We start from the raw sequence: 17,679 nt of genomic DNA on the forward strand, positions 1-17,679 counted from the left end.
CTTTAGTTGTTGTTGTGGGTCCAACTGGTGTGGTTGTAGATTTGGTTGTAGTTGTTGGAGCTTCCGTTGTGGTGGTGGGTCCAGGGGGTGTGGTTGTTGATTTAGTTGTTGTTGTTGGACCTTCAGTTGTGGTGGTGGGTCCTGTGGGTTTGGTAGTTGATTTGGCTGTCGTTGTTGGACCTTCAGTTGTGGTGGTGGGTCCGACGGGTATGGTTGTTGATTTAGTTGTAGTAGTTGGTCCTTCGGTTGTTGTTGTGGGTCCAAGTGGGGTGGTTGTAGATTTACTTGTAGTGGTTGGTCCTTTAGTTGTTGTTGTGGGTCCAACTGGTGTGGTTGTAGATTTGGTTGTAGTTGTTGGAGCTTCCGTTGTGGTGGTGGGTCCAGGGGGTGTGGTTGTTGATTTAGTTGTTGTTGTTGGACCTTCAGTTGTGGTGGTGGGTCCTGTGGGTTTGGTAGTTGATTTGGTTGTCGTTGTTGGACCTTCAGTTGTGGTGGTGGGTCCGACGGGTATGGTTGTAGATTTAGTTGTAGTAGTTGGTCCTTCAGTTGTTGTTGTCGGTCCAACTGGTGTGGTTGTAGATTTGGTTGTAGTTGTTGGAGCTTCCGTTGTGGTGGTGGGTCCAGGGGGTGTGGTTGTTGATTTAGTTGTAGTAGTTGGTCCTTCGCTTGTTGTTGTGGGTCCAAGTGGGGTGGTTGTTGATTTACTTGTAGTGGTTGGTCCTGTAGTTGTTGTTGTGGGTCCAACTGGTGTGGTTGTAGATTTGGTTGTAGTTGTTGGAGCTTCCGTTGTGGTGGTGGGTCCAGGGGGGGTGGTTGTTGATTTAGTTGTTGTTGTTGGACCTTCAGTTGTGGTGGTGGGTCCTGTGGGTTTGGTCGTTGATTTGGTTGTCGTTGTTGGACCTTCAGTTGTGGTGGTGGATCCGACGGGTATGGTTGTAGATTTAGTTGTAGTAGTTGGTCCTTCGGTTGTTGTTGTGGGTCCAAGTGGGGTGGTTGTAGATTTACTTGTCGTGGTTGGTCCTTTAGTTGTTGTTGTGGGTCCAACTGGTGTGGTTGTAGATTTGGTTGTAGTTGTTGGAGCTTCCGTTGTGGTGGTTGGTCCAGGGGGTGTGGTTGTTGATTTAGTTGTTGTTGTTGGACCTTCCGTTGTGGTGGTGGCTCCTGGGGGTGTGGTTGTTGATTTGGTTGTCGTTGTTGGACCTTCAGTTGTGGTGGTGGATCCGACGGGTATGGTTGTAGATTTAGTTGTAGTAGTTGGTCCTTTAGTTGTTGTTGTGGGTCCAAGTGGGGTGGTTGTAGATTTACTTGTTGTGGTTGGTCCTTTAGTTGTTGTTGTGGGTCCAACTGGTGTGGTTGTAGATTTGGTTGTAGTTGTTGGAGCTTCCGTTGTGGTGGTGGGTCCAGGGGGTGTGGTTGTTGATTTAGTTGTTGTTGTTGGACCTTCAGTTGTGGTGGTGGGTCCTGTGGGTTTGGTAGTTGATTTGGTTGTCGTTGTTGGACCTTCAGTTGTGGTGGTGGGTCCGACGGGTATGGTTGTAGATTTAGTTGTAGTAGTTGGTCCTTCAGTTGTTGTTGTGGGTCCAACTGGTGTGGTTGTAGATTTGGTTGTAGTTGTTGGAGCTTCCGTTGTGGTGGTGGGTCCAGGGGGTGTGGTTGTTGATTTAGTTGTAGTAGTTGGTCCTTCGGTTGTTGTTGTGGGTCCAAGTGGGGTGGTTGTAGATTTACTTGTAGTGGTTGGTCCTGTAGTTGTTGTTGTGGGTCCAACTGGTGTGGTTGTAGATTTGGTTGTAGTTGTTTGAGCTTCCGTTGTGGTGGTGGATCCGACGGGTATGGTTGTAGATTTAGTTGTAGTAGTTGGTCCTTCTGATGTTGTTGTGGGTCCAAGTGGGGTGGTTGTAGATTTACTTGTCGTGGTTGGTCCTTTAGTTGTTGTTGTGGGTCCAACTGGTGTGGTTGTAGATTTGGTTGTAGTTGTTGGAGCTTCCGTTGTGGTGGTTGGTCCAGGGGGTGTGGTTGTTGATTTAGTTGTTGTTGTTGGACCTTCCGTTGTGGTGGTGGGTCCTGGGGGTGTGGTTGTTGATTTAGTTGTTGTTGTTGGACCTTCCGTTGTGGTGGTGGCTCCTGGGGGTGTGGTTGTTGATTTAGTGGTTGTTGTTGGACCTTCAGTTGTGGTGGTGGGTCCTGTGGGTTTGGTCGTTGATTTGGTTGTCGTTGTTGGACCTTCAGTTGTGGTGGTGGATCCGACGGGCATGGTTGTAGATTTAGTTGTAGTAGTTGGTCCTTCGGTTGTTGTTGTGGGTCCAAGTGGGGTGGTTGTAGATTTACTTGTCGTGGTTGGTCCTTTTGTTGTTGTCGTGGGTCCAACTGGTGTGGTTGTAGATTTGGTTGTAGTTGTTGGAGCTTCCGTTGTGGTGGTGGGTCCAGGGGGTGTGGTTGTTGATTTAGTGGTTGTTGTTGGACCTTCAGTTGTGGTGGTGGGTCCTGTGGGTTTGGTCGTTGATTTGGTTGTCGTTGTTGGACCTTCAGTTGTGGTGGTGGATCCGACGGGCATGGTTGTAGATTTAGTTGTAGTAGTTGGTCCTTCGGTTGTTGTTGTGGGTCCAAGTGGGGTGGTTGTAGATTTACTTGTCGTGGTTGGTCCTTTTGTTGTTGTCGTGGGTCCAACTGGTGTGGTTGTAGATTTGGTTGTAGTTGTTGGAGCTTCCGTTGTGGTGGTGGGTCCAGGGGGTGTGGTTGTTGATTTAGTTGTTGTTGTTGGACCTTCAGTTGTGGTGGTGGGTCCTGTGGGTTTGGTTGTTGATTTGGTTGTCGTTGTTGGACCTTCAGTTGTGGTGGTGGGTCCGACGGGTATGGTTGTAGATTTAGTTGTAGAAGTTGGTCCTTCGGTTGTTGTTGTGGGTCCAAGTGGGGTGGTTGTAGATTTACTTGTCGTAGTTGGTCCTTCAGTTGTTGTTGTGGGTGCAAGTGGGGTGGTTGTAGATTTAGTTGTAGTGGTTGGACCTCGAGTTGTGGTGGTCTGTCCTGATGGTGTCGTCGTAGATTTTGTTGTTGTTGTTGGACCTTCCGTTGTGGTGGTGGGTCCTGGGGGTGTGGTTGTTGATTTAGTTGTTGTTGTTGGACCTTCAGTTGTGGTGGTGGGTCCTGTGGGTTTGGTAGTTGATTTGGTTGTCGTTGTTGGACCTTCAGTTGTGGTGGTGGATCCGACGGGTATGGTTGTAGATTTAGTTGTAGTTGTTGGAGCTTCCGTTGTGGTGGTGGGTCCAGGGGGTGTGGTTGTTGATTTAGTTGTTGTTGTTGGACCTTCCGTTGTTGTGGTGGGTCCTGGGGGTGTGGTTGTTGATTTAGTTGTTGTTGTTGGACCTTCAGTTGTGGTGGTGGGTCCTGTGGGTTTGGTCGTTGATTTGGTTGTCGTTGTTGGACCTTCAGTTGTGGTGGTGGATCCGACGGGTATGGTTGTAGATTTAGTTGTAGTAGTTGGTCCTTCGGTTGTTGTTGTGGGTCCAAGTGGGGTGGTTGTAGATTTACTTGTTGTGGTTGGTCCTTTAGTTGTTGTTGTGGGTCCAACTGGTGTGGTTGTAGATTTGGTTGTAGTTGTTGGAGCTTCCGTTGTGGTGGTGGGTCCAGGGGGTGTGGTTGTTGATTTAGTTGTTGTTGTTGGACCTTCAGTTGTGGTGGTGGGTCCTGTGGGTTTGGTAGTTGATTTGGTTGTCGTTGTTGGACCTTCAGTTGTGGTGGTGGGTCCGACGGGTATGGTTATAGATTTAGTTGTAGTAGTTGGTCCTTCAGTTGTTGTTGTGGGTCCAACTGGTGTGGTTGTAGATTTGGTTGTAGTTGTTGGAGCTTCCGTTGTGGTGGTGGGTCCAGGGGGTGTGGTTGTTGATTTAGTTGTAGTAGTTGGTCCTTCGGTTGTTGTTGTGGGTCCAAGTGGGGTGGTTGTAGATTTACTTGTAGTGGTTGGTCCTGTAGTTGTTGTTGTGGGTCCAACTGGTGTGGTTGTAGATTTGGTTGTAGTTGTTGGAGCTTCCGTTGTGGTGGTTGGTCCAGGGGGTGTGGTTGTTGATTTAGTTGTTGTTGTTGGACCTTCCGTTGTGGTGGTGGCTCCTGGGGGTGTGGTTGTTGATTTAGTTGTTGTTGTTGGACCTTCAGTTGTGGTGGTGGGTCCTGTGGGTTTGGTCGTTGATTTGGTTGTCGTTGTTGGACCTTCAGTTGTGGTGGTGGATCCGACGGGTATGGTTGTAGATTTAGTTGTAGTAGTTGGTCCTTCTGATGTTGTTGTGGGTCCAAGTGGGGTGGTTGTAGATTTACTTGTCATGGTTGGTCCTATAGTTGTTGTTGTGGGTCCAACTGGTGTGGTTGTAGATTTGGTTGTAGTTGTTGGAGCTTCCGTTGTGGTGGTTGGTCCAGGGGGTGTGGTTGTTGATTTAGTTGTTGTTGTTGGACCTTCCGTTGTGGTGGTGGGTCCTGGGGGTGTGGTTGTTGATTTAGTTGTTGTTGTTGGACCTTCCGTTGTGGTGGTGGCTCCTGGGGGTGTGGTTGTTGATTTAGTGGTTGTTGTTGGACCTTCAGTTGTGGTGGTGGGTCCTGTGGGTTTGGTCGTTGATTTGGTTGTCGTTGTTGGACCTTCAGTTGTGGTGGTGGATCCGACGGGCATGGTTGTAGATTTAGTTGTAGTAGTTGGTCCTTCGGTTGTTGTTGTGGGACCAAGTGGGGTGGTTGTAGATTTACTTGTCGTGGTTGGTCCTTTTGTTGTTGTCGTGGGTCCAACTGGTGTGGTTGTAGATTTGGTTGTAGTTGTTGGAGCTTCCGTTGTGGTGGTGGGTCCAGGGGGTGTGGTTGTTGATTTAGTTGTTGTTGTTGGACCTTCAGTTGTGGTGGTGGGTCCTGTGGGTTTGGTAGTTGATTTGGTTGTCGTTGTTGGACCTTCAGTTGTGGTGGTGGGTCCGACGGGTATGGTTGTAGATTTAGTTGTAGAAGTTGGTCCTTCGGTTGTTGTTGTGGGTCCAAGTGGGGTGGTTGTAGATTTACTTGTCGTAGTTGGTCCTTCAGTTGTTGTTGTGGGTGCAAGTGGGGTGGTTGTAGATTTAGTTGTAGTGGTTGGACCTACAGTTGTGGTGGTCTGTCCTGATGGTGTCGTCGTAGATTTTGTTGTTGTTGTTGGACCTTCCGTTGTGGTGGTGGGTCCTGGGGGTGTGGTTGTTGATTTAGTTGTTGTTGTTGGACCTTCAGTTGTGGTGGTGGGTCCTGTGGGTTTGGTAGTTGATTTGGTTGTCGTTGTTGGACCTTCAGTTGTGGTGGTGGGTCCGACGGGTATGGTTGTTGATTTAGTTGTTGTAGTTGGTCCTTCGGTTGTTGTTGTGGGTCCAAGTGGGGTGGTTGTAGATTTACTTGTAGTGGTTGGTCCTTTAGTTGTTGTTGTGGGTCCAACTGGTGTGGTTGTAGATTTGGTTGTAGTTGTTGGAGCTTCCGTTGTGGTGGTGGGTCCAGGGGGTGTGGTTGTTGATTTAGTTGTTGTTGTTGGACCTTCCGTTGTTGTGGTGGGTCCTGGGGGTGTGGTTGTTGATTTAGTTGTTGTTGTTGGACCTTCCGTTGTGGTGGTGGGTCCTGGGGGTGTGGTTGTAGATTTAGTTGTAGTAGTTGGTCCTTCGGTTGTTGTTGTGGGTCCAAGTGGGGTGGTTGTAGATTTACTTGTAGTGGTTGGTCCTTTAGTTGTTGTTGTGGGTCCAACTGGTTTGGTTGTAGATTTGGTTGTAGTTGTTGGAGCTTCCGTTGTGGTGGTGGGTCCAGGGGGTGTGGTTGTTGATTTAGTTGTTGTTGTTGGACCTTCAGTTGTGGTGGTGGGTCCTGTGGGTTTGGTCGTTGATTTGGTTGTCGTTGTTGGACCTTCAGTTGTGGTGGTGGATCCGACGGGTATGGTTGTAGATTTAGTTGTAGTAGTTGGTCCTTCGGTTGTTGTTGTGGGTCCAAGTGGGGTGGTTGTCGATTTACTTGTCGTGGTTGGTCCTTTAGTTGTTGTTGTGCGTCCAACTGGTGTGGTTGTAGATTTGGTTGTAGTTGTTGGAGCTTCCGTTGTGGTGGTTGGTCCAGGGGGTGTGGTTGTTGATTTAGTTGTTGTTGGACCTTCCGTTGTGGTGGTGGGTCCTGGGGGTGTGGTTGTTGATTTAGTTGTTGTTGTTGGACCTTCCGTTGTGGTGGTGGCTCCTGGGGGTGTGGTTGTTGATTTAGTTGTTGTTGTTGGACCTTCAGTTGTGGTGGTGGGTCCTGTGGGTTTGGTCGTTGATTTGGTTGTCGTTGTTGGACCTTCAGTTGTGGTGGTGGATCCGACGGGTATGGTTGTAGATTTAGTTGTAGTAGTTGGTCCTTCGGTTGTTGTTGTGGGTCCAAGTGGGGTGGTTGTAGATTTACTTGTTGTGGTTGGTCCTTTAGTTGTTGTTGTGGGTCCAACTGGTGTGGTTGTAGATTTGGTTGTAGTTGTTGGAGCTTCCGTTGTGGTGGTGGGTCCAGGGGGTGTGGTTGTTGATTTAGTTGTTGTTGTTGGACCTTCAGTTGTGGTGGTGGGTCCTGTGGGTTTGGTAGTTGATTTGGTTGTCGTTGTTGGACCTTCAGTTGTGGTGGTGGGTCCGACGGGTATGGTTATAGATTTAGTTGTAGTAGTTGGTCCTTCAGTTGTTGTTGTGGGTCCAACTGGTGTGGTTGTAGATTTGGTTGTAGTTGTTGGAGCTTCCGTTGTGGTGGTGGGTCCAGGGGGTGTGGTTGTTGATTTAGTTGTAGTAGTTGGTCCTTCGGTTGTTGTTGTGGGTCCAAGTGGGGTGGTTGTAGATTTACTTGTAGTGGTTGGTCCTGTAGTTGTTGTTGTGGGTCCAACTGGTGTGGTTGTAGATTTGGTTGTAGTTGTTGGAGCTTCCGTTGTGGTGGTTGGTCCAGGGGGTGTGGTTGTTGATTTAGTTGTTGTTGTTGGACCTTCCGTTGTGGTGGTGGCTCCTGGGGGTGTGGTTGTTGATTTAGTTGTTGTTGTTGGACCTTCAGTTGTGGTGGTGGGTCCTGTGGGTTTGGTCGTTGATTTGGTTGTCGTTGTTGGACCTTCAGTTGTGGTGGTGGATCCGACGGGTATGGTTGTAGATTTAGTTGTAGTAGTTGGTCCTTCTGATGTTGTTGTGGGTCCAAGTGGGGTGGTTGTAGATTTACTTGTCATGGTTGGTCCTATAGTTGTTGTTGTGGGTCCAACTGGTGTGGTTGTAGATTTGGTTGTAGTTGTTGGAGCTTCCGTTGTGGTGGTTGGTCCAGGGGGTGTGGTTGTTGATTTAGTTGTTGTTGTTGGACCTTCCGTTGTGGTGGTGGGTCCTGGGGGTGTGGTTGTTGATTTAGTTGTTGTTGTTGGACCTTCCGTTGTGGTGGTGGCTCCTGGGGGTGTGGTTGTTGATTTAGTGGTTGTTGTTGGACCTTCAGTTGTGGTGGTGGGTCCTGTGGGTTTGGTCGTTGATTTGGTTGTCGTTGTTGGACCTTCAGTTGTGGTGGTGGATCCGACGGGCATGGTTGTAGATTTAGTTGTAGTAGTTGGTCCTTCGGTTGTTGTTGTGGGACCAAGTGGGGTGGTTGTAGATTTACTTGTCGTGGTTGGTCCTTTTGTTGTTGTCGTGGGTCCAACTGGTGTGGTTGTAGATTTGGTTGTAGTTGTTGGAGCTTCCGTTGTGGTGGTGGGTCCAGGGGGTGTGGTTGTTGATTTAGTTGTTGTTGTTGGACCTTCAGTTGTGGTGGTGGGTCCTGTGGGTTTGGTAGTTGATTTGGTTGTCGTTGTTGGACCTTCAGTTGTGGTGGTGGGTCCGACGGGTATGGTTGTAGATTTAGTTGTAGAAGTTGGTCCTTCGGTTGTTGTTGTGGGTCCAAGTGGGGTGGTTGTAGATTTACTTGTCGTAGTTGGTCCTTCAGTTGTTGTTGTGGGTGCAAGTGGGGTGGTTGTAGATTTAGTTGTAGTGGTTGGACCTACAGTTGTGGTGGTCTGTCCTGATGGTGTCGTCGTAGATTTTGTTGTTGTTGTTGGACCTTCAGTTGTGGTGGTGGGTCCTGTGGGTTTGGTAGTTGATTTGGTTGTCGTTGTTGGACCTTCAGTTGTGGTGGTGGGTCCGACGGGTATGGTTGTTGATTTAGTTGTTGTAGTTGGTCCTTCGGTTGTTGTTGTGGGTCCAAGTGGGGTGGTTGTAGATTTACTTGTAGTGGTTGGTCCTTTAGTTGTTGTTGTGGGTCCAACTGGTGTGGTTGTAGATTTGGTTGTAGTTGTTGGAGCTTCCGTTGTGGTGGTGGGTCCAGGGGGTGTGGTTGTTGATTTAGTTGTTGTTGTTGGACCTTCCGTTGTTGTGGTGGGTCCTGGGGGTGTGGTTGTTGATTTAGTTGTTGTTGTTGGACCTTCCGTTGTGGTGGTGGGTCCTGGGGGTGTGGTTGTAGATTTAGTTGTAGTAGTTGGTCCTTCGGTTGTTGTTGTGGGTCCAAGTGGGGTGGTTGTAGATTTACTTGTAGTGGTTGGTCCTTTAGTTGTTGTTGTGGGTCCAACTGGTTTGGTTGTAGATTTGGTTGTAGTTGTTGGAGCTTCCGTTGTGGTGGTGGGTCCAGGGGGTGTGGTTGTTGATTTAGTTGTTGTTGTTGGACCTTCAGTTGTGGTGGTGGGTCCTGTGGGTTTGGTCGTTGATTTGGTTGTCGTTGTTGGACCTTCAGTTGTGGTGGTGGATCCGACGGGTATGGTTGTAGATTTAGTTGTAGTAGTTGGTCCTTCGGTTGTTGTTGTGGGTCCAAGTGGGGTGGTTGTCGATTTACTTGTCGTGGTTGGTCCTTTAGTTGTTGTTGTGCGTCCAACTGGTGTGGTTGTAGATTTGGTTGTAGTTGTTGGAGCTTCCGTTGTGGTGGTTGGTCCAGGGGGTGTGGTTGTTGATTTAGTTGTTGTTGGACCTTCCGTTGTGGTGGTGGGTCCTGGGGGTGTGGTTGTTGATTTAGTTGTTGTTGTTGGACCTTCCGTTGTGGTGGTGGCTCCTGGGGGTGTGGTTGTTGATTTAGTTGTTGTTGTTGGACCTTCAGTTGTGGTGGTGGGTCCTGTGGGTTTGGTCGTTGATTTGGTTGTCGTTGTTGGACCTTCAGTTGTGGTGGTGGATCCGACGGGTATGGTTGTAGATTTAGTTGTAGTAGTTGGTCCTTCGGTTGTTGTTGTGGGTCCAAGTGGGGTGGTTGTCGATTTACTTGTCGTGGTTGGTCCTTTAGTTGTTGTTGTGGGTCCAACTGGTGTGGTTGTAGATTTGGTTGTAGTTGTTGGAGCTTCCGTTGTGGTGGTTGGTCCAGGGGGTGTGGTTGTTGATTTAGTTGTTGTTGGACCTTCCGTTGTGGTGGTGGGTCCTGGGGGTGTGGTTGTTGATTTAGTTGTTGTTGTTGGACCTTCCGTTGTGGTGGTGGCTCCTGGGGGTGTGGTTGTTGATTTAGTTGTTGTTGTTGGACCTTCAGTTGTGGTGGTGGGTCCTGTGGGTTTGGTCGTTGATTTGGTTGTCGTTGTTGGACCTTCAGTTGTGGTGGTGGATCCGACGGGTATGGTTGTAGATTTAGTTGTAGTAGTTGGTCCTTCGGTTGTTGTTGTGGGTCGAAGTGGGGTGGTTGTAGATTTACTTGTCGTGGTTGGTCCTTTAGTTGTTGTTGTGGGTCCAACTGGTGTGGTTGTAGATTTGGTTGTAGTTGTTGGAGCTTCCGTTGTGGTGGTTGGGCCAGGGGGTGTGGTTGTTGATTTAGTTGTTGTTGTTGGACCTTCCGTTGTGGTGGTGGCTCCTGGGGGTGTGGTTGTTGATTTAGTTGTTGTTGTTGGACCTTCAGTTGTGGTGGTGGGTCCTGTGGGTTTGGTCGTTGATTTGGTTGTCGTTGTTGGACCTTCAGTTGTGGTGGTGGATCCGACGGGTATGGTTGTAGATTTAGTTGTAGTAGTTGGTCCTTCGGTTGTTGTTGTGGGTCGAAGTGGGGTGGTTGTAGATTTACTTGTCGTGGTTGGTCCTTTAGTTGTTGTCGTGGGTCCAACTGGTGTGGTTGTAGATTTGGTTGTCGTTGTTGGAGCTTCCGTTGTGGTGGTGGGTCCAGGGGGTGTGGTTGTTGATTTAGTTGTTGTTGTTGGACCTTCAGTTGTGGTGGTGGGTCCTGTGGGTTTGGTAGTTGATTTGGTTGTCGTTGTTGGACCTTCAGTTGTGGTGGTGGGTCCGACGGTTATGGTTGTAGATTTAGTTGTAGAAGTTGGTCCTTCGGTTGTTGTTGTGGGTCCAAGTGGGGTGGTTGTAGATTTACTTGTCGTGGTTGGTCCTTCAGTTGTTGTTGTGGGTCCAAGTGGGGTGGTTGTAGATTTAGTTGTAGTGGTTGGACCTACAGTTGTGGTGGTCTGTCCTGATGGTGTCGTCGTAGATTTTGTTGTTGTTGTTGGACCTTCCGTTGTGGTGGTGGGTCCTGGGGGTGTGGTTGTTGATTTAGTTGTTGTTGTTGGACCTTCAGTTGTGGTGGTGGGTCCTGTGGGTTTGGTAGTTGATTTGGTTGTCGTTGTTGGACCTTCAGTTGTGGTGGTGGGTCCGACGGGTATGGTTGTAGATTTAGTTGTAGAAGTTGGTCCTTCGGTTGTTGTTGTGGGTCCAAGTGGGGTGGTTGTAGATTTACTTGTAGTGGTTGGACCTACAGTTGTAGTGGTCTGTCCTGATGTTGTCGTCGTAGATTTTGTTGTTGTTGTTGGACCTTCCGTTGTGGTGGTGGGTCCGACGGGTATGGTTGTAGATTTAGTTGTAGTCATTGGTCCTTCGGTTGTCGTTGTGGGTCCAAGTGGGGTGGTTGTAGATTTACTTGTAGTGGTTGGTCCTTTTGTTGTTGTCGTGGGTCCAAGTGGGGTGGTTGTAGATTTAGTTGTCGTGGTTGGACTTACAGTTGTGGTGGTCTGTCCTGATGTTGTCGTCATAGATTCTGTTGTTGTTGGCCCTTCAGTTGTCGTGGTGCGTCCCACTGTCGTTGTTGTAGATTTTGTTATGACAGGGGCAGTTGGTGGGCTTTCTGTAGTTCCAGTTACAGGTTCCGCAATTGTCGTTGAACTCGAAGGAGGTCCCGTTGTAGATTTTGTGTTAATAGTTTGTCCTTTAGTTGTAGTTGGAGGTGCTGTCGGTGAGTTAGTTGATTCTGTTGTGGTTGGCTCTCGACTGGTACTTTCTGTCTGAGGCGTAGATTTTATTATTGTGGTTAGCGTTTCTGTTGTGGTGATAGGTACTGTTGATAGAGTAGTTGATCTTGTTCTTGTGGTTACTTCAGTGGTCGTGGGAGGTCCTGTTGGTGGGACTGTCGTTTTTGTGTAGGTGCTACTTGGCCCTTCCGTCGTAGTAATTGGTTCAGTTACTGGTGTTGTTGTAGGACGGGCTGTTGTGGAGCAGGTTTCATTTCTGAATATTACAGTTTTATTAATACATATCGCATAGTAGCACATTCCTAGGTTGTCAGTCACATTGTAAATAACGTCATATTCATCATATCTTTTCCCATTGTAAAAGCAACCTTCACATTCCTCAACACATATTTGATGTTCCTCATCGAATATGGGCTTGTCTTCTGGGCAGACAGGATAACAACCTGCAAATAAAGTAGCATAAACCATCACACATTTGAGTTTTTGAATAAAAACTCCATTGACAAAATGTACAGGGATAGTTGAAATTGATGTTGAAGGAAAACACATTTGGCATCAACATGAGAAGTTGCTTATTTTGTATGAGAATCATTTACATCCCATAAATAAGCAAAGAAACAACTATTAAAAATCAAATTAAATATATCATGATGTATCATATTGCATTGGTGTGACATGGTAATGACATGTAATGAAATAATAATTATGATTGAATAAACATCAATTGTAAAGTCTTGTCATGTACTGCAGTAACTTCAACTGGACCTTCCAACTTTTAATTTCTAATGTATTTCAATGAATGTCATAACATATCAGCTGTATTTTTTTAATATTTAGTTATCATTTTATACATATTAAATATGATAATTTAGTAATCTTACCCTCCAGGTTGGGTAAGGGGTTGCTACAAATTCCCTCTAGATTCAAGCAGGTCTTGTAGCAGGGTTGATGACATGGGTTGTAGTGCCACCGACATTCATGTGGGTTGTTATAGTAATCACAGTAGACAGCTAAGAGGAAAGAAAATTGAAATTGTAAATCCATTCATTCATTTTCTTATCCAGTATAGGGTCACAGGGAAGCTTATTTAAGACTAGATCCTGCATTAATTGCCAGTCAATCACAAGGCACAAAGACAGACAATCATTCACACCTACAGTCACTGAGCTAGAAGTGACCCCATGATGGATGCACAAACGTCCCTACACCATCAGCAATTACATTATAAATAAGAAATTGTCACTTTTCAGGAATGTAAATATCATATTTTTTTAACATCTTATTAGTAACCGCAAATGAAAGGAAACTAAATTAAAATCATCATCTTTAAGGACAAATAATTAAAAATTGGTTTTACTTACGACAGATGTCTGGTGTTCTCCATGCAACACATACACCAGCCTCATTGCAAGCTTGAGCATAGGCGGCAACTGCTGTGCAAAAACATTCGCAGTCCCCTCCAGTGTCACAGGCACATGAGTCTTTCACACAGTTTTCATGAAATGGAAGTGGATCCACCTGTTCAGACAAATCAGATGCCCCGTTAGATAAACCTGACTTATGATTTTTTTTTTTTTAATTTAAACATTTCAAAGCTAAATCTGCCATTACCGTATTGTGACATGCTTTGAATGTTTCTCCAGTTATAATGCTGCACATCATTTTGGACCAGTGATGACGATTGGGTGCTACCGTACATGGATCGACGTTTGCTTCCACATTCGGGCAATTGCTGCTGGTTTTCCAGCTGTTTGCAAATTCTAACACATTGGTCACTAACAGCTGACCCTGAGTGGTGAAGTCATTATGTTCATTGCCATTGAAATCTCCACACAGGCCACACACTTCTCCCTGTATAGCCAAACCAATGAGTTAGTTCATTTTCAAAATTATTGTTCAATATTTAATTGACAAGGAACAGTAGGCATTTATATCAGTTATATTATACTGTATGTAACATAAATTAATTCATTCTGCTGTTGATTCTGTTCAGCGTTGCAGGTGAGCTGGCTCATATCCCAGCTGGTTTCGGGCAAGAGGCCCTGTACACCCTGGACTAGTCGTTAGTCAGTCTCAGGGCACATAAAGACAACTAATTTCTTACATTCACATTCGCACTGATGGGAAATTTAGAGTCATATGTATTTAATTGACAACCTCTTGATGTAAATTTGGGTTTCTGAATTATCTCAGAAGACAATATTCCTTCATTAATGTACAGTATGTAGTATAGTTTAAAGGTGAACTTACACTGTGATGAGGTTCCAAGAGGATGCGGACAGTTGTTTTGCGATCCCACATCACTGCCATACCAATGACAGATTCTACAACAAGATACATGCCAACTGTCCTTATTGTGTACTTTATTTGATTGCCCTGTCCCAGGTCCACCTCTTCATACTTTCCTTTGGATAGTTTGATTTCCATTCGCTGCAGTGTAAAAACATTTTTTTATGTTATGTTGTGTTACTACAACAACAGACAATATACAGTGTCCTATATTATTCTGGTGTTGTACAAAGTCTTACCCCCAACTGTATTCGGACAATTTTTGAGCATGTGGTGCCTGTAGAGCCACACGGTACGTTCTCTGTGATCACTCCAATGTTGTCCTGTGCTGTTTTATTGCCACATTTGTTCTTAAAAGAGAGATACATTATAATGTAATCCCAAATAAATAAATTGTAATCCCCTGTCGAGAAATCTTGCTTGATTTCTGAAGTTATCATTCACATTCTGTAGTTTGACGACCTCAATGACTGAAACCGCATAAAAAGCCTTGCTATTTCAACAAAGTCCATATCTGTAAGACAGCAGCTAAAATAAGTATTTATGCCATAATGCACACCACATTTGGACGAGAAATGGCACTGCACGTCACCCTAAAAACACCATACCAACAGTTAAGTTTGGAGGTGGGAACATTATGGTGTGGGGCTGCTTTTCAGCAAATGGTACTGGTAAACTTCACATTATTGAAGGAAGGGTGAATGGGCAAATGTACTGAGACATTCTTGACAAACATCTGCTGCCATCTCCGAGGATGATGAAAATGAAACGACGGTGGACATTTCAGGAGGATAATTATCCAAAACGTACTGCCAAGAAAACTCTCAATTGGTTTCAAAGAAAACAAAAAAAATCTGCTAGAATGGACCACCCAATTACCTGACTTGAATCCAACTGAAAATCTATGGAAAGAACTGAAACTCAAGGTCCATAAAAGAAGCCCATGGAAACTTCAAGATTTGAAGACTGCTGGTGTGGAGGAATGGGCCAAAATCACACCAGAGCAATGCATGTGACTAGTTTCTCCATGCAGGAGGCCTCTTGAAGCTCTCATTGCAAACAAAGGGTTTTGTACAATGTATTAAATAAATGCCAGTTGGCGTGTTCAATACGTTTTCCCTGTGTCATTTCACATTATTACGCACAACTTAATTTCTGATCTTATTTGTTCTACTTTCTTTGCATGTATGGGTTACTTGGGTTGGTCCCAACATCTGGTGAAATGTTCATGTCAATAACACCTTTGGAAATATATGCAGTGAGAAAAATGGTGACGTGTTAAATACAAGTATTTCAGCTGCTGTATATTACTAACCTTGACTGCAACATAGCTGCAGTGTCCTTGAAAGCCATACGTTCGTTGATCAAATGTATTATAATGACCACTTCCGTAAATAATGCAGGTTCCAGGGCATTTTTCCTCTGTGCACTCCCATTTTCCACTTTTGCAAGTACTAGATGACAAGCAGTAAACATAAGTGCTTGTAGTATGGTGATTAAGTAAAACAATCATATATAAAGTTACAGCAAGATCGTACCACATGTTGCACTGATTTGGAATTTGTTTCCCAGGAACATAGAATATTCCATCATGTTTGCATGGACATTGTGATCTTTCTACACAGAAACCATTGCCATCATCAAAAAGGCCGTCTGGACACTGACAACCTGATTCACAATCGCTGGAGTCCTGCAAAGAAAGTCAAAATAAGTACTTGAAAAACTAACTGGAACTGTTCCTAAATAAGAGGGAACGTTAGGCACGCTGGGCAAAAAAAGAGCTTACACAATCATTGCTGTCTAGATTTAAACAAGTTGGTGCACACTGGACTCCAAATTGTCCCGAGCCTGGATTGGAGCAGTTGAAGTACACCTTGTGTGGCGGACATGCTGTAAGAGAAGCAGAATGTTTGAATAGTAGATGTTCAACCAAATGCTTCTGCCAGTGAATGACAAACAAACATACTTGATGAGCGGGCTCTCCAAGAGTGGCAATGAAGCACCCCATTACTGCACACACTAAAGAAAAAGACAAAATATATAAACTGTAACAAATGTATAAAATAAAGGGAAAAAAAGCCCATACACTGTACTTCAGAAATGTACACTTACCAGTCAATATCTAATGAGATCCCATTGTAGCGATTCCTCAAAATTGCACCTTTACACTTATACTTCTCAGTTTGGATAGACAGTGTCAGAGAGGTATTCTATTAACGTTTCCTACTGTGGTTGCAGTTTGCAATAGTGTAAAACTGATCTTCATCATACTAAGAGGTGTTTCTAATATTTTACCCCTCTCAAGGAGCTAAACAAGGCAACAAAATATTAAAAGACTCTTAAAATCTTACATTACTGCAATTGAAGTTACTGTATACCTGTTGTTGCAGCTGATAAGTGTTTGCTTTAAAACCATCTGAAATCTCATTATAAGGTCAATTATTAAACTAACCAGTGTTCGTCCTTGATGTTGATAGACTTCCCTGGCTGGACGATGGCCTCATTGTGATAACAGGGACATTTTTGTTTGGGGATGCAGATGGCATGTTCATCGAGGTATTGACCCTCGGGACAGGAGCAGCCATCCACGGGCAGGAAGTCAGAGGAGCAAGTTTGCAGTGTCGAACTCAACGATCTGCAGGTCAGCTCGCACCGTTGATGCTTGTATGAAAAGATCTGAGATGCTGGGCAGGTCCTTGTGTATTTATCTGTTTATTGCAGAATGCAAAAAGGTTACTTTATAGATAAGATTAGGAGATCTTCACAGATGAAAATTAGTTATCCAAATAATCTTACAGAGTCCAATGGTATGTCACTCGGGATTGGGCAAAATATCGATATTCAAATATTATTGAATTGTTATCTTTGATTCACTTCTTTTACCCTAAAAAAGGTACAAATGGATACCAAGAATCTATCAACAAATTCTACGCAGAGATAAAACAACCATAGGAAGTCCTTACCACACACGTTTGCTCTCCAGTCCATCAAGAAGACTCCCTTTGATGCACACGCTCGGGCGTAGGAGGACAAGACAGCACACAGGCAGGATTCACTCTTGTCACAATTGCAGCTCGCGTAAGTGCACCGCTGTGGAATACAGCACACACTGCGAATGGCTTGTTGTAAATGTTGTTTAAGTCTGGTTCAGTCCAGTAGAATATAAATTTCTGGCATTTCCAGTGTGAAAGGTTGTGAAAGGTGATCAAATTAACCAATACATCCATACTTAGGCGCACATCCCACGCACAGATCAGGGGCTTACCCTGTTGAGCTGAAATTAAATGTACTTATTTTTCAAAATGGATTTATTGCATTAACTGCAGGAACGTACCTTGTAATACACATCAGGATCTACTAATGAATGGCACTTTTCAAAGGTGCTATTTGGGTGTAACAGCAAGGCGCACCAGTGTTTGGCATACAAGTCTGGAAAGAGTGGAAACAATTTCTTTCAATCACGACAAACACACACAGCATATATGCTATACAGAGAAGATGTCTATAGGTTTAAGCAGTGTCAACATGTACCATTTTCCACACTGAGAGAACAGGGGTCATCAAGTCTTTCCCTCGTGTCTCGGCACATGAGGTTCGACTTCCAGGTGTTACTAAATGTGGTCGCTGTCCCTTCGACAATCCCCTGAGGGGTTTTCAAGTCATCAGACAAGGCCCGGTTGTAGTTGCCACATAAACCTGATGATATAAAGGAATTTAGGTTTTATAATATGTCGGTGTTGCTGGGGTAGGCTCTGTCGCTCACCACCCCAAAGATACCACATCGGATTAATGATATACAGTATAAACAATACATGATGACATGATTCACAAGTTCGCAATCTAGCAATGTCGTACTTTTAAAAATCAACATATAAAAAGTACATATGCCAGTCTGCCAATTTAGACCTACTGAATTTGTATCTTTACAAAGACAATAATATTTAGTTTTAACAGATATTAATCATTTTGCTTGAAATATAAAGTGCAAGTAAAGTGGATATACAGTAAAAGGTCTGTACACCTCTGTTCATATGCAAGATTTTGATGATTTGAAAACATCATTTCCAAAGTTTTTCCACCAATAATGTGACCTATAACTCGCACAACTACCTTAAAAAACTTTTTTCAAGAGGGGAAGTAAAAATAAACAACTGAGATAATGTGGTGCCACAAGTGTGCACACCCTCTTATAACTGGAGCGGGGGCAGTGTTCAGAAGTAATGATT

The 17,679-nt window shown here is 45.0% G+C and overlaps 1 protein-coding gene across 1 annotated transcript in view; it reads right to left on the reverse strand.

Annotated features, from left to right (window-relative positions):
* Positions 1–17,679, reverse strand: part of muc2.1 (mucin 2.1) — a 41,408-nt gene that overhangs the window by 17,172 nt on the left and 6,557 nt on the right. The window contains exons 13-26 of the mRNA XM_061676023.1: positions 16,985–17,149; positions 16,788–16,882; positions 16,417–16,543; positions 15,906–16,161; positions 15,420–15,472; positions 15,240–15,343; positions 14,992–15,143; positions 14,769–14,907; positions 13,693–13,803; positions 13,415–13,594; positions 12,776–13,015; positions 12,526–12,682; positions 12,046–12,174; positions 11,395–11,607 (exon numbers count right to left, since the gene is read on the reverse strand). Of these exons, the coding sequence (XP_061532007.1) occupies positions 11,395–11,607; positions 12,046–12,174; positions 12,526–12,682; positions 12,776–13,015; positions 13,415–13,594; positions 13,693–13,803; positions 14,769–14,907; positions 14,992–15,143; positions 15,240–15,343; positions 15,420–15,472; positions 15,906–16,161; positions 16,417–16,543; positions 16,788–16,882; positions 16,985–17,149 (2,121 nt within the window). The remainder of the gene's footprint in view (positions 1–11,394; positions 11,608–12,045; positions 12,175–12,525; positions 12,683–12,775; positions 13,016–13,414; positions 13,595–13,692; positions 13,804–14,768; positions 14,908–14,991; positions 15,144–15,239; positions 15,344–15,419; positions 15,473–15,905; positions 16,162–16,416; positions 16,544–16,787; positions 16,883–16,984; positions 17,150–17,679) is intronic.

This window comes from Phycodurus eques, chromosome 5 (genome assembly GCF_024500275.1).
Source record: "Phycodurus eques isolate BA_2022a chromosome 5, UOR_Pequ_1.1, whole genome shotgun sequence".
Classification (NCBI taxonomy): Eukaryota; Metazoa; Chordata; class Actinopteri; order Syngnathiformes; family Syngnathidae; genus Phycodurus; species Phycodurus eques.